Source organism: Athene noctua, chromosome 1, assembly GCF_965140245.1.
Source record: "Athene noctua chromosome 1, bAthNoc1.hap1.1, whole genome shotgun sequence".
Taxonomy (NCBI): Eukaryota; Metazoa; Chordata; class Aves; order Strigiformes; family Strigidae; genus Athene; species Athene noctua.
Genome location: NC_134037.1, coordinates 84,297,407 through 84,312,806, shown reverse-complemented (window position 1 = coordinate 84,312,806; position 15,400 = coordinate 84,297,407). Strand labels below are relative to the sequence as shown.

Here is a 15,400-nt window from a genome sequence, read left to right as displayed (position 1 = left end):
TTGCGTGTTTTTTCAACAGAGTATAATATACTTTACAGCAAGTTCTCCCAAAATCCTTGACTGGATAAAAGATGAATCCATGCAAAAGATACTGCAGCCTTATGCAAAGTGGCATTATATTGAACGTGACCTTGCAATGTTTAACATTAACATCGATGAAGATTATGTTCCGTGTCTCCAAGGAATAACAAGAGCCAGTTTCTGTAGTGTTTATCTGGATTGGATTCAGTTCTGTGCTAGAAAAAGGGTGGAGGTAAGGCTTGCAATTTTTAAATTTTTTTTTTAGTAGTAGTAGTTTTAATTCTTGGGATAGGAGTTAAATGATGCATGTTTACTCTCTTGCTTGCTCAGGTTTAATACAATAAAATTTATTTAAGATGTCAGATGAAAGGAAAATATACGCTTTGTGGAATGGAAAAAACATATTTTGGAGACCACCCTTGTGCAAAAAGTAGAGTTTTAAGGAGTGTTTTTGAATACTGAACCAATTCCTTATTGCACACACCTCCAATGCCATTAATTACATCAGCTTTAGAAAGCATGGATATAACAAGTGCTCACAGAAGTACTGCTAGAGCAGAGTCAATTCAGGGAATGTCATCAGAGCATTACTGATTCCTTCAGTGTTCCCAGTGTTTGCCAAATGTTTGTGATGTTTGTGTATCCTTTCTGAAAATTTGCCTATATTTGGGTACAGTCTTCAAATGGTAGGGAAGTGCATAGCAAACTCACTGGTAGTATAGGTCACCTCTGAGAGCTCATAATTCAAATGTGAACCATGTCACAAAACTGTGTGAAATTGCCTCGCAGCTCTTGGAAGGTCAAGGGCAGGTTTACAGCTATGCATTCCCATGCTTTGAGCCACTAAGATTACTCATGGTCAGCAGTCATTTGTTGGAAATGCACTACTGTATTTCCATGGAATACTCAAAATAGCCCAGAGGGAGACTACAGTTTCAAACACGCATATTCCTTTGATTTAATTTTCTGATTTTTGCTGATTATGGCAAAAAATGAGAAGTGTATCTTTCCTGGCCACTATGTGCTGTTATTTGCGCATTTTTCATTCAGGATCACTGAGTGCACATTGCATTTGCTACCACTGACCTTAGCTGGCATAACACTGCTGAATCTTAATGTTTCTTCTCCACTTCAGTTCCTTCTCATGTCTCTAACCCTGAATACCATTTCACTAGTTCCTCTGCATATCATTATATTGATACGGTTTTCACTGAATTGTCCTGTGAGCCTTCCCCACCATCTCCTCCTACTGAGAGTATTTATCTCCTTTCTTTCCCAGCTCCATGTCTCAGCTCCCAAGTTCTGACACACAAAGAATTGCACAGTGCAGGGAGAGCCACTCTTAAATGATGCTTTTTCACTTGTTATGTGGCTGAGACCTTCAAATAGCATAATAGATTTAGGGATGCCCAATAGACTTGAAACTTCTCAGACTTAAAAGGGCAAACAAATGCTTGCACTAGTGTGCACACACATGCATATTTATAATTCTTTACACCTTTTTCTTTTACCTCTGTTTTTGTAATTCACTGACTGTATAGAGGTAAAATTCATGTAGGAGCTGAGATGTATAAAAAGCTTTAGTGTACACATAGCCCTGAAAATCAATGTATTTTATAGAAGGATTATTCTCCATTATAATTGGCTTCAGTTTGAGAGTCAAAGAAAGCTCTAAGAAATCACTCATTGCATGGACTGTAATAATAGTCTGTATCCTCCTAAAGGTGCACATTTATGAGGGGTTGTTTCAGTTTTTTCCTCCGGCTTGATAGCAAAGTTTTCTTTGCAAAAATTTCAGTAAAGAAAATCTCCTGAGCTAGTAAATGTGAACTAAATGTTTTGACTGATTGTTAAAATGTGAGGTCAGTGTCATCAACGGTATACAATTTCAATATATATTGTTATTCACTAAAAGTTTGTTCCTCCAAATTTTTCCAAATAGATCATTCTTTTGGAGTCTGTGGTGGTGTTTCATAGGCACTGTGTCCCATGAAAAGGGGCTTGTCTGCCTCCAGTTGCAGTCTTTCTCAGCAGTAAGGAATCTGCTCTGGTTTAGAATGTCAGATCTGGGGGGAAAAAAAATCAAAACCAAGAAACCAAATAAAAAAAAACCCACCACTGACAAAGCTCCCCTCCCTTGGCTTCTCGCCATCTGAGATTAAAATGTTCTGTTTCTAGCCAGTGGGCAAATTAAGCTTGCATTTTGCAGAAAGCCTCTGATGGCAATGATCTTCCTTCTTGTTCTGTTTAATTGCAAAGAACTTTTTTGTGTGTAGGTCCAGCTACATGCAAATTTTATTAATGTTACTGTTTATAGTATTGCAGTGCTTTTAAAGATGATATTTGCATTTAGAATAACAAGCTATTTTTAAAACTTTGTAGCACCTGGACAGCGATGAGGATTCTCCTCTAGTGACACTTTCCTTTGCCTTGTGTATACTGGGTCGAAGAGCTTTGGGAACTGCAGCTCACAATATGGCCATCAGGTAATTTTTAGGAACCCCTTTTCCTCATCTTAAAGCAAAGACCCATTTGTATTTTTTCACTTAATGTGGAATCTCAACAGAAGTTTAGATCAAGAGGAAGAGCCTCTTTCCTCCATAAAATAATTGGTTTTCTGCCGTTCCTGGACATCTTTTACTTTGGTAGTTGGCTAAATGACTAATACCAGTCTTTATTTCATAGGGCAAAGCAAGTTTTGCATTGAAAGAATGGGTACTGATTGCTTGTGTTCACTCATGCCTGGCCTGGCTACTGAAATGCTGGCTTCCTCCAGAAGAGGAAGAAACTGCTAAGTCATCCAACATCTAGTTAGCTAAATAATAGTAAATCCATAAGGGTCCTGGATTCCTCAGGGCTGTATTCTTGTTCATTGTGCCACTTCATTCTGGTGACTGAGGAAGGGAGAACCTCACATCTCTTGAGACCACAGCTTTGTCTGTTCTCGGTCTACCTTACTCATTCACTCATTCAGAACACTTCTTCTAGAAAGTCTGGTTAATTAAAATACACTTGGTTAAGACTGCTTCTGAATGTGCTCTTCACCTTAGGTTTTCATTAAGGATTCTTCCCTTTTCACTAGGAATTTTGAGTTGTTTGACTTCTACAAAGTACCATTTACACTGTTACATAGATAAGGCATTTTATTAATAAAATAATCTTTATTTCAATAAAATCCAACTTCTTACCTAATTTTAGATTTTTATTAGATGTATTTGAGCTCCCTGTGTTCACAAGCATTTAGTAAGAGTAGAGAAGTTGAGTAAATACAGTTTCTAAGTGACCTTGCTGTATTGGCACAAAACCGTGAGCAAAGCTAGCCCTCTATCAACATGCTCCTTAGAGAGGATTTGTCTTACTAACAAGCAAAGACGGCGTGTGTGATTTTGAATGCATTTTGTGTTATAAAACAGTCCTTTTAAATATTCATTCTAGCTTTGTTATCTGTTGAGATGTTTGTAACGTTTGATTTTATGTCTCCTTCTTTCAATCAGTTATGCAAAATACAGTTATGTCTGTGGCCCACACAACTTATTTCTTGGTGTGCTGCTTCCTTCTGCTTTCTAAAGTGGCTTTCATCATCTCTTTTTTCACTAGTCTTTGCACATTCCCTTCCTGTAGTAGTTTTCTTCTGATTTGTTTCCTTTGTTTCTATGCACTCAAATTAATGTGATGTTTAATAAGTCGTTGATATTTCTAAAATTGCCCTGTTTTTTTCATGATCCAAATTTTAGAGTTTGGAGACATAAAAGTTGTTGTGCGTTTATGATTTTTTTTTTGAGGAAAGATTAAAGTGATTTTGATCTGGGCCTGCAATAGATACGTCACAGCAATATTAGAAATGCATCTAAAAATATCACAAAAGCTTCCTAAAACTGTCATCATGTTGCACATACTTTCCACCAGATCTTAAAATCTTCATTACAGTGTTTTGGCGCTAGTGCAAACACAGCAACAATGTCACCTATTTGTACTGGCTTACATAGTTAGTAGCTAATGTAAAGAGAGAATATTATCAGAGACTTTCTAAAGCTTAACATGGAAAGTTTGAATGTTGAGGATAATTATTTGCAAAGTCTTCTGTAAAGATTTTAATAATAATTGAAGGAGTCATTTATACCATATTTTTTTAAAATCTGGAATATTACCAATGAACCAAGTTAGTTCCTCTCTTTTGGTGAGTGGACACTCCATACTTAAAAATACTTTTTGTGGGGAGAAGAGGTCTACAGAAAGGCAAAAAATGCGCTACTTATTTGCAGTGCACAGCTCTATTCTTGTTTTTTCTGAATCTATTCTATATAATCCTATATCTTTAATTACATCCTGGATTTCTTTTTATTAAGCAAGTGCTCCAGGGCAGTATTCAATCACTGTATTTTTAAAATGTGTTTTGTGACATAAAAGGGATTAAGTGGAAGCTTCTGTCAGTATCTTTTTCAGTGCTACTTCACAAAAGGTTTCCCTAGAAAAGTTTCACTGTGGAAAAACTGTGTCACTTACCCACCTGGTTAAATTACCTTTAATACATTTCAACTGTCAGGAAGATTTGGGGCAAAAAAAAAGGAATCTAAGTAGCACAATTCAGGTTATAAATTGCTACAGCTACAAAACATGACTTTATCTCGGTGAGATACGTTTATTCTTGTCTTAAATAATTTATATATTTATTATAATTGTCAAAAATAATTTAGTAGAAATTATTAACTAAGGAGCAAGGTGGGTATGCCACCTCCTGACATCAAGACCTTTATCAGCAAAAATGACCTAAATACATTCACTTCAGCACAGAGGGCATTTCTTACCGTACTTACTGTGTTTACTGCTTCACACAGATCTTCACAGCTTACCTAAACACAAAGAAGCCACCAGTCAGTGAGACTCCGATAGGAATACAATTTTATGGCGTGTCAGGGGGAAGGAGACTTTGTCCAACATGTGCAACACTGCTGAGGCCAGAAGGAGATGTTCCCATGTTCCCCAGGATTAACTTCAGGCACTGAAGGCAGGTCTCCTTCCCCTCTCTCTGTGTTTGATGGAGATAACAGCAGCTCTTACGGAGGCTGGTTTAGAGCATTATTGCTGGTCCTTGCCCCCAGCTCTCAGGCTGATGCAGTTCTGCATTCGGTTACATGGAGGAGAAGTACTTAAGATCCTCAGAAGCTGGAGGGATTGTTCCTTAGGTGATGTTTCACAGTCTTTTTCCTTGAAAAGGTGTCAGGATATTTTTGGGACCTCTTGGAGCCTACTGGTGCTGAAGACGGTTTTAGTTTTCTGCAGAGATGGTGTCAGAACAGGCAGTCCCACAGCCGTCTGTGTGCATGAGGGGGATGTACCACGTGCACGGCTGTTGGGAGCTGGCTCACTTGGTAAGAGATCAGGGCTCTTAACACATGCTCTGTCACACTCAAATGCATCTTGTGTACAACATTCCTACAGGTTTTTTGATGAGTTTGAGATGTAATGGCCAGATAGGCATTGTAGTCTTCTCCTCACACTTATTTCTATTTAAAGTTTCATATATGTCCAACGTGAGCAAACTAGCCAAGAATCTGTGCTCTCTGGTCCATGTTTTGCTCTCTGGGGTAACTGTGCAGGTGGTAGGAAACTTCCTCTGCACTAAGTCTAGCCCTTGCTGTGTCATGAGGAGTGACAGTCATCCAAGTGCTGCACAGAAATAGTAATGCAAAGGTAACGTTACACTGAGGTGTGCACTACAGAACTGAGAATCAGGTTTACATTGTGTATGTAAACTATCAATTTGCACTCATGTACACATGATTTTGACTAATCTATTAATCAGTAAATGTCACTGTGTAAACCAAGATTTTAAATGCTCTTACATAATGTATGTAAATAATTATTCAGTGTACCTGTTCATGTAAATGTCAGTAGAAACCCAACATTAACACTAGATTACACAATAAATGCATTCATTAAGAAGGCAGAACATTGCTATGCAAATCAAATTGCTCTTTTAAACTGTCATTAGGAGGCATCCTACACAAAATGAAATTTGAAGAACGACGTGACATTACCATTCATTTATTCAGATGAGAGTGATATGTTTAGATGTGCATTTGTAAAGAATTACTTAATAATCCTAGTCAACCACTAGACCTACTAATACATGAATGTTTAGTATATGTTTCAAATTTGGAAAAATATAAAAATCTCTTAATAAAGCATCTCTCATCAGATACTAAGATCAGATCTTAATAAAGCACCTCTCATCAGACCTACTAATACATGAATGTTTAGTATATGTTTCAAATCTGGAAAAATATAAAAATCTCCTAATAAAGCATCTCTCATCAGATACTTCCCACACTAGCAAGCCTGGATGCTCAGGTGCCCTCAGCTCCCTCTGGGTGCTATCACTCGGCGTGGACAGAGGGTCACGCCAAGGAAGGGCTCTGCCTGGAGGAACCACTGCTCGTGCTGAAGCCCATGGAAGCAGCTGGCCCCACTTGCCCCTTCCCTCCTGGGCACCACATTGCAGTGCTCAGCATCTGAGGGGAAAGAGGTGGAGGGTGCGGGACATGGTGCCACAGTGCTGCCGGTGATGCTGCATGGCTGGTGGCAGTTCCAGCAGACAGTGCAGCTTTGTGTCTGCCAGAGCTGAGCAGGGGAGGAAAGTTCGACTCTTAGCTCACAACCACTATTGTCTAAAGTTTCACATTTAGAAGGGCTACTAGTGAAGGTATTTCATTCGGGTGAGCTATGACATTCAGGTCATTACCAGCTCACAGGCATGCATGTTTTTTTATTCCTTAAGTAAATCTACAGTTAACATTGGGAGAGGTCTATAAACTGCAGACAGATGATGGGTTTTGTTGTGCAAAATACACAGAGATATATTCACCTGCTCATTAGTCTTCATCCATACTGTTTTCAGGCTTTCATCAAGTGCTTTTAGTTTCATCTGTTGGAGCAACGTAAGGAATGCTGGAGGAGGGAGTATTTGCTCTGACTCTGTTCGATTTGTGGTGCTACTTAATCCCCTCCATTCTGCATGTTTGAGGGGCCGGTGGTTCCCCCACACCTACTAGTCTTGTTCTAAAACAGCTCACATTTGTGACAGCAGCTTTTTGGGTTCTTAGCTCAGAGGATTAGAAATGTTGCCAGAAATAGTACTTATGTCTCTTCCTGATTAATGTAATTTCTTTGGCATGTGAATTTACCTTAACTAGTTTTTAAAATATTTTGAATGAGCCTGTAACTACAGCAGATTACTAATTGAGGTATGGTAAAACTGGGCCAAGAAAGCAGCAACAACCTCGAGTCAGGCCTGAGATCAAAGCTGTTGGTTTTATAGCTTCCTTATAATCTCATTAGACTTTTCAGGAGAGAGCATAACAATGGGAAGAAAAACAACTGTATCTTATGTGGATTAAGGGCTGCCTGTTACAGAAGTGATGTCTTGAGGTACTGTCACATTATAGGCAGAATGTACCCAGAAGCCTCATTACGATTGGCAGGAGAATAAAAGATGTCCACGGTTTTGTGAATACAGCAATCTCATCCAGACCTGTCCGGCGGAAAATACAATATATAAAATAATTGTCTCTCAGCCTCTCACAACTACTGCCACCACTGCTTTGTTCCTTGTAGCAGTCATATTTATTTTTAAAAAATGCTGGTTACAGAACTTATTATGCAAAGGGATGAGAAATGGATGAGTTTTCCCTAACTAAGCACAGTGAGAGCTGTACGTGCTTCCCTCTGCTCCCACTGCTGATGCTCAGCTGCAGTTTGCATAGCTGTCCTAGTCTTGGCCTTGCTTTCAGCAGATGCTGCTGTTCACAGCAGCCTCTTTAGCATGTGCCAATGCCTATAAGACACTTTGATGTGAATGCAAACTCTTCGTCTGCTCTGGTGTTCAGATTTGGCTCTGAGAGCCTCTAATGATGCAAAAAACAGTTCTCTGTCCTGCCTATTCCTCCCTTCATTCCAGTCAACTTTTTGGAGCAAATACAGGGGGTGTTACATGGGAAAAACGGTACTACAGATCATCATTAGGTGCAGAGTTCAGGGTAGTTTTTTCAGTTTCATCCTGTGACAAATATTTAGATACAGAAGTGTTTTTTCCAGGCAAGGATTCAGCTGTTTATGCTGCATGTTGTCTAGTGGGTGGGTGAGTGAAAGGACCCTTCCTGATTTCTAGCCTTTTCAAAGGAGATGATAGTCACATATTTCACCACACAGGCTGCACCCACCATTTTTTTCCCCCTAACTGGTTTGTTTATTCTAGGGTTTTCCTAGCTATTAAGCAGGATTTGGGTATATTATCATTTTCTAGACTGTGGAGATGATTGATTGAAAGTCAGTGAGGATGACAAGGACTCACCTTGAAGACACATAATAACTGCCATTGACATCAGCACTTGAATGTTTTGAAGATCTGAGTGTGCCTGTCTCACATAGGCATGTTTTAATATGTAACGTAGTACTAATAAATGCAAATCAGTTAAGAATTCACAAGAGTCTCCCCATACTCTTCATGTTCCCAGCAGTAACAGCAGCCCTGCCTTCCTGACTGGCCTTGGTCCCACTGATTAGTTGATTTGTCTTAGAGGGTGCTTTCGTAGAGAAAATTGGTATCCAGCTGTTTTTCTGGTAACAACATATATATCTTTCCATTTTAATTTCTAAAATGTGCTACTCACCAAGGGCAAAATTAGAATGCATTTGAGCTGAAGGTAGGCCAAGCAGTCTCCCAATCTCTCTTCTCCATCTCTTAGAGAAAAAATTTAAAAGATCTTTTCCTTTTCCTAAAATAATTAAGAAAGCTCAATTATGTGGAAAGATTATGTGTTCTCCAGAGAAAGCCTGGGAGGTAATGAAAACTGCTAACATCTTAATGCAGCTTTTCCTCAGAGTTTTTACAATCTAAAAAATCAACTGTTGTGAGTAAAATCCTGGTAGGTAGATGAAACCATGTCCCGTGGGTTTGCAAGAGGTGCCCGTTTTTAACAGATGGTTCTGTTTTCCTCAATTTTGAGATCACTTCTTCAGAGCAGCATTAGGACAGCAGTCCTGCTACATAAAGTGTTATACAAGTGGCTGAGGGGTCATGGGAAGCTCGTGATTCGGGGTGCAGTTTGGAGCTGAAGACTGGTTGCTTCTCTTCGCAAAGCCCTCGTGCAACCATTTTCTAACAGCTACTCAATTTTGTACCTTTTACCTCTTGTTTAAATTCATGTCCAGGCAAACCATCACCCAAGCTCAGGCAGAACTGGTTACATCTAGTTTCTTACATTAGAAAAGCAAAACCCCGTGCACGTTTGCTTTAGGGCTCATTGTTTCAGTATGAAATGCCTGTTGTTTGATTCATGCTCTCACCCGGTTTGCCAAGCAGTTCCTGAAACTTAGTATTCTTCTTAGTACATCTGGTTTAATGTTCATGTCTGGGTTTGAGTTTCATGACAAAAGTTTCAGATTTGCTGAAAATATTATTTACAGCTGGGGTTTTTTTAAAGTTTTACCTTGCAAGGAAAACTGCTAAGTGTAACAGGGCCAATCAATATAACTTTCAAGTGAGGGGGCTGGTTCTGTTGCCTGCACAGGGATTGCAGAGCAGCTGGTACTCTTTGACTGGTCTCTTTGGCACAGCCGCAGGGAAGCAGCACCCTGAGGCACCCTGTGACCCAGCCACCCATCCTTAGGACATCCTTCATTCCAGGTGCCATGCTCGTTTTGTGGAAACCACCTACCCTGCGGAGCGTTTTTTATTTAGAAATGTGCGATGTGACCCCTGCTTTATACCTGGTACTGCAGGAGCTCAGCCTGGGCCGGAGGGCCACCGGCTACTGCACCACTCCACAAGGGCCAGTGGTCGGTGAGCTGTGAATGGCTCCAGGAGTGACCGCTGCCTTTCTCTTACAGCTTGGACTCTTTTCTTTATGGGCTCCATGCACTGTTCAAAGGAGACTTTCGGATAGCGGCAAAAGATGAGTGGGTCTTTGCAGACATGGATCTATTGCATAAGGTTGTTGCCCCAGCAATCCGAATGTCTCTGAAGCTACACCAGGTAGGGTCTGTTTTAAATTTTTAACTTTTACTACCGTATCTGTTTTCTTGGGGAAACCTTAGAAACTGTCCAAAGGAAAAGAAATGAGAGGGAACTGGAGTACTTGTTGTCTTATTCTGAGAAACTTCCTTAACCAACATGGAAAAGCTTGGCATTTATTTAATTTGCATTCACTTGATCTTCTTTTCTGTACCTACTCGCTGCCCATTTGAAGAGCGTGGCCCTGCATTTTTCATCAAAACAAAACTGACCGTCGTGTCATGTTTTACTTGAATGGATACTATAAAGATGGTTTCTAGATAGAAAAGAAATACATTGATTAGACTAATCTCATTGCTAATTTATCAATCCTTTTGTGAAGGGCAATACGCATTTAACACTTCCATATGTTAAAAGACACAGCTGAGAGGGGAGTGGTTTGAAGGGTTAGTGTCACGGCTGTTTGTTTGATGATGTTAGGCTGTTTCTGACCCTGTTCTGTTTTCAGTTGTAAAAATCTGGCACATCTTCACTGAAGTTGCTCCAATTTCTTCAGGTCAACCCCTGTATAGCTTGGAGTTGACTTTGTTCTTGCTCTGGCGCATTACGATTTAGTATCACACACTTTTATCATGCATGATATTTATAATTGTGCTGAATATAAATGAAGTGGAACTGCCGTGAATTAATATCCAGGAATTTGACAAAATAGTTCTGGGAATGTTATCACTGGTCGTATTGCTGCATAACAGCTAAAGTAATAACACAATATTGTGGTATCTGCTGATGGATTCCCAGTCTGTGCTTTTGTTGGTGGTTTTCCATGAATAAAAATAAGGATTTCCACAAGAACTGTGGAATGCCCGAGGTGATTCCAGTCTCCCTCTGGCTTACCCAAAAGCTCTGCCTCCTGTCATTTCCCGCTTTATAAAAAGAAAGTGGATAAGCTGGCATGCTCTGAGTGTCTTTGTCCAGTGGAGATATGACATCAGAACAAGTTACAATAAAACAAAAATCGTACCTTTCTATATTAAAGTAGTTGTTCTACCTCCCCCAAAACACACTGTATCAAACGGCAAGTCACTTGTGGGGTCAGCTGGCAAGGGTTCAAAAAACAGGATTTTGTTTACTGTTAATAGTTTTTGTGTTTTCACAAATACACCTGACCTTTTTGATACTTTTCTCGTACTACCAGGACCAGTTCACCTGCCCAGATGAGTATGAGGACCCAGCAGTTTTGTATGAAGCGATCCAAGCTTTTGAAGAAAAGGTTGTGATTTGTCACGAAGGAGACCCAGCCTGGCGCAGCGCTGTACTCTCCAACAGAGAGGAGCTGCTGACCCTGAGACACGTGGTAGATGAAGGAGCAGATGAATATAAAGTTATCATGCTCCACAAAAGCTACTTGAGCTTCAAGGTTATCAAGGTACATACACCATTTTTCTAATATTGCAGTAATTTAGGGATGTGGCAACTAATATTATTTCTGAGTAATCTGGCCAAAAGGAGAGGTTGATAGTAGTTATCAGAGTAGAGACTGGAGGCTAAAAGGAACTCTCTTCAGTTGACTTCCATTTTGTACCCATTTGTTTGTGTATCTGAAATAACATTTCTATGCTTTACCAGGGAATAGCTGCACAAGTTCATAAAACCTGTTGGTGCAAAGACACGAGGTATTTGCACACACAGCTACTGCTGTTCTACCTAGATTGCGTAGTTCTGCACCTTAAGTAGCAAATGTTTTCACGTGATCCACGTGTTTTTAACCTACCTGTAGGTCAACAAGGAGTGCGTCAGAGGGCTTTGGGCTGGGCAGCAGCAGGAACTGATTTTCTTACGCAATCGTAACCCAGAGAGAGGAAGCATCCAGAACAATAAACAGGTCTTGCGGAACTTAATTAATTCTTCATGTGATCAGCCACTGGGATATCCAATGTACGTTTCCCCTTTAACCACCTCGTATCTTGGGACACACAGCCAACTGAGGAACATTTGGGGGGGACCTGTCAGTTTGGACAACATTAAAAAGTGGTTCAGAACCAAATGGTTAAGGTAGGTGTTAAATTTTGGCTATGCAGATAGAGACCCTGCCGTCTCAGTTCCACTGTATTTTCTGTTAAAAGAGAGTAATTCCATACTGTTATCTATGAGTAAAAAATTGCAAATAACTCAGAATATAATAAAATAGCCCTACAGATATAGCAGAAATCAAATTCATTAAGTCATTCATGGCTTTATAAGCAAAGCTTTGTACATGTTCAGCAAGATTCATTATCAAATCATGTAATACTACAGACATTTCCCTTATTCCAGGGAATTTTACTGTTCATGCCTTGCAAATGAGGGTATCTCTTTGTAACTCAAGTGACATGTCAGAACATGAGTAAATGTGCTGGTGGGTTATGATGGGTGATGTGCCAAAACTTTGGCAGCATAGAGGATCATCCCCAAGTCATTATTCTTGACCAAAACACATCTAAAAATGTACTTACTATCCACCAAAACTGCCTGACTTCCCCTAGGTATGATTGGTCAGTATCTGACACATTCCATCTCTCATTTCTACATTCACTTTGCATACAGCAATGACTCCCTCTTGTCTCATTTCCTCCATCTGCCCTATTGCCACTGTGGCTGAGGAGAGGCAGGGCACCATGGAGAGACTACGGGAGCCAGCTTGCATGCTCAGGCCTACGCAGAAATTCCCAGATTAAATCTAATGGCTTAATATGCTAGTTTCCCACCATGCAGCTCATTCTCTCTGAGCCCCCTCCATTCCATTCCTCTGCTTTGCCACTTGTTACCTCATGCAAAAGTTGATCTTTAGAGAGCCCTGTAACATTAGATAGAATCCTATGGTCTTGCAGGGCTCCAAAGCCACTTAACACTGACGTGGAAAGATTTGGTTTGTGTCATGGTTTTGTTCCAAGTAAGCTTGCCATGTCATCACTTTGTTATCTCATAAAATGTCAAAAGACCTGCAGTGGGGTATGAGAGAGTACAACTACATATCTTAAGGGCACGTAACATTGGTGGCACAAGTTTTCGTACGTAATAAATGGCTGACCATGTGTGTGTTCCCCCAAACAGAATGCGGAAGGACTGCCATGCAGCTCACCACGAGAGAGGTAACGTTGAAGACGTGGATAGTGGAGGGGGGTCTTCGTCTAGCAGCAATTCCACAGGTAATTCAAGCCAGAGCAGTAGCTCGCAGCCTACCAGAGATGGAACTCCTCAGTTGCAAGCTTCATCTCAAGAGGTCCACCAGCGTGCAGGTATTTGCACAATTTACTTGGCTTTTTCTGTAGTCTTCTGAGGGACCACATAGGTAGATGCTGTTGCGGTGTGCTCATACCCAGTCAAAAAGTAATTTTAGAAGTAGAGAGCTTTGTTTTTCCTAGTGACCAAGAACATGTAGGAGATGCCTTCCTCATATTGTTCCAGGTATTTACTGGGAAGGGATAAGATAAATGTGATTCACCAAAGGTTCCACTGTCAAACTCCTTTATGTGTAACCTTTGGACTAGGAGGTGCCACTAACAATGGCAGAATGAGAAATGCAGATGGGAGGGAGTCTACATGTGCGATGCAGGGAGCCCATACCACAGTGAACCTGTCCTTATTGTTGGCTGGGAACCGCAGAAGTGAACATATGCAAAAATCTTAATAATCTTGGAAGGACCATGGCGATTTACTTGAGGAACTGGTTTGGCTGTTCATGCATGTGGAGAACAAACAAATAGGAAATAATTTCTGAAGTCTATACAGCAGTTATCAAGAGAAAATTAAATGTTGTCAATCATTCTATCAACTAACAGCTGAGCCCTCATACTAAATTATGGGTTCCTAAGTACTTTAGATATATTGACGAGGTAGAACTACAGGCCTTCACACTGGAAATATATGTTAAGTTTAGCAGTGGGACACTGTGAGACCTATCATTGTGGGATCAGTACTTGTAATGTAAAGCCAATTAACTCAATCTTTCAACAAGTTGTGGTATTACTATATAAATTAAAGCAGAGAACTAGAGGGGTATGACATTTGTTTGTTTCCTCTTAGATCATTTTGACCTATCATTAAAGATAATGGACAGGACTGGAGAAAATCTTGCCCTGAATATAAATCATGTTGTAAGAATAAAATAACTGCTGCTTTTAATTGAGTCTAGCATTAGAGGAATCCCCATGTGCATACTCATAACTTGACACTGCAGTAATCAGAATGGCAAACTTAATTGTAAAATAATGATCCTGAGCATGCCATACAAGAATGAAAGTTAATTGTGAGTTGTTTAAAAGAACGTAATGATTGCCCAGAAAACCACTACCAAGACAGAAGGTCCCACTTAGTTAAGAAAAGCAACCTGGCTTTGAGGTAAAATGAAGAAATGCACAACAAATGCAAGGAGGTGGAAAATAGCAAATACAAATCAGCATCCAGTCCTGAGAGACTATTGATAAGAGAATGAAACAGAGAAGTTTCTGGCTAGCACCATTAGGGATAAAAAGATGAAAGTGAGTTTGTGACCATTTATTTTTAAAGAGTATTAGAAGCAAAAGAAATCCTAACAGTGGTCTTGATCTGTCCCTACATAGAAAGGCAGAGTTGACAATAATGTAGGAATGAGAAAGAGATATCTGGTTTGTATTGGAAAAACTGCAGATGATCTATTTCTATGATCAGATCATGAAGTCGTTCCTTCCATCCTAGCAGCTACAAAGAACATGAAAGAATGGCTATCAAAGCTATATGCTTAATTGAGTAAATCCATATGACTCACTGAAGAAGGTTTTAAGGGAGCTGGTTAAAAAGCAAGCTCTGTCTGATCTTCAGTAAGTATTGGGACACTATGGCAATACCAGAGGGCTGGGAAGGAACTTAGGCTATGCCTGTTAAAAAAGCAGAATGAAAAGGGTGACCTGGGAAATGCGTGTCTGTCAGTCTGACTTTGGTTCGGGACACTGTTGGCCTACCATGCACAGTCCTAGTGCCCTAATTTAAGAAGGACATTTTTAATTTGGAAGGAGTTCAAAGAGCCAAAAAGTGATCAAAGATCTGGGAAATACATCCTGTAGTGAAAGATTAAGAGCTTTCAAACAATTTATATAGCAAAAGAGACTTTGATCACAGTCTGTAAGTACTTACCTGGGCAACAAGAAGTGACCAAAGACAGTTGATTTGAGTAGACTTGGATATAACAAAGCTAAACAAATTCAGATTTGAAATCAAGTGCACATTTTTAACAGTGAGAATAAATAAAGTGAAACAAGTGACTAAGCATTAAGATGGATTCTCTGTGACTGGAGATATTGGATGCGTTTCTTTAAAAATAATCATAGTAATTAGTAATGCCATACAGAAATT

General features: G+C 39.9%; 1 protein-coding gene across 1 annotated transcript in view; it reads left to right on the top strand.

Moving 5' to 3' along the window:
* Nucleotides 1-15,400, top strand: part of PCNX2 (pecanex 2) — a 167,704-nt gene that overhangs the window by 139,664 nt on the left and 12,640 nt on the right. Inside the window, exons 27-32 of the mRNA XM_074896744.1 lie at nucleotides 20-253; nucleotides 2,404-2,507; nucleotides 9,910-10,054; nucleotides 11,229-11,459; nucleotides 11,811-12,085; nucleotides 13,124-13,308. Coding sequence (XP_074752845.1) covers nucleotides 20-253; nucleotides 2,404-2,507; nucleotides 9,910-10,054; nucleotides 11,229-11,459; nucleotides 11,811-12,085; nucleotides 13,124-13,308 — 1,174 coding nt within the window. The remainder of the gene's footprint in view (nucleotides 1-19; nucleotides 254-2,403; nucleotides 2,508-9,909; nucleotides 10,055-11,228; nucleotides 11,460-11,810; nucleotides 12,086-13,123; nucleotides 13,309-15,400) is intronic.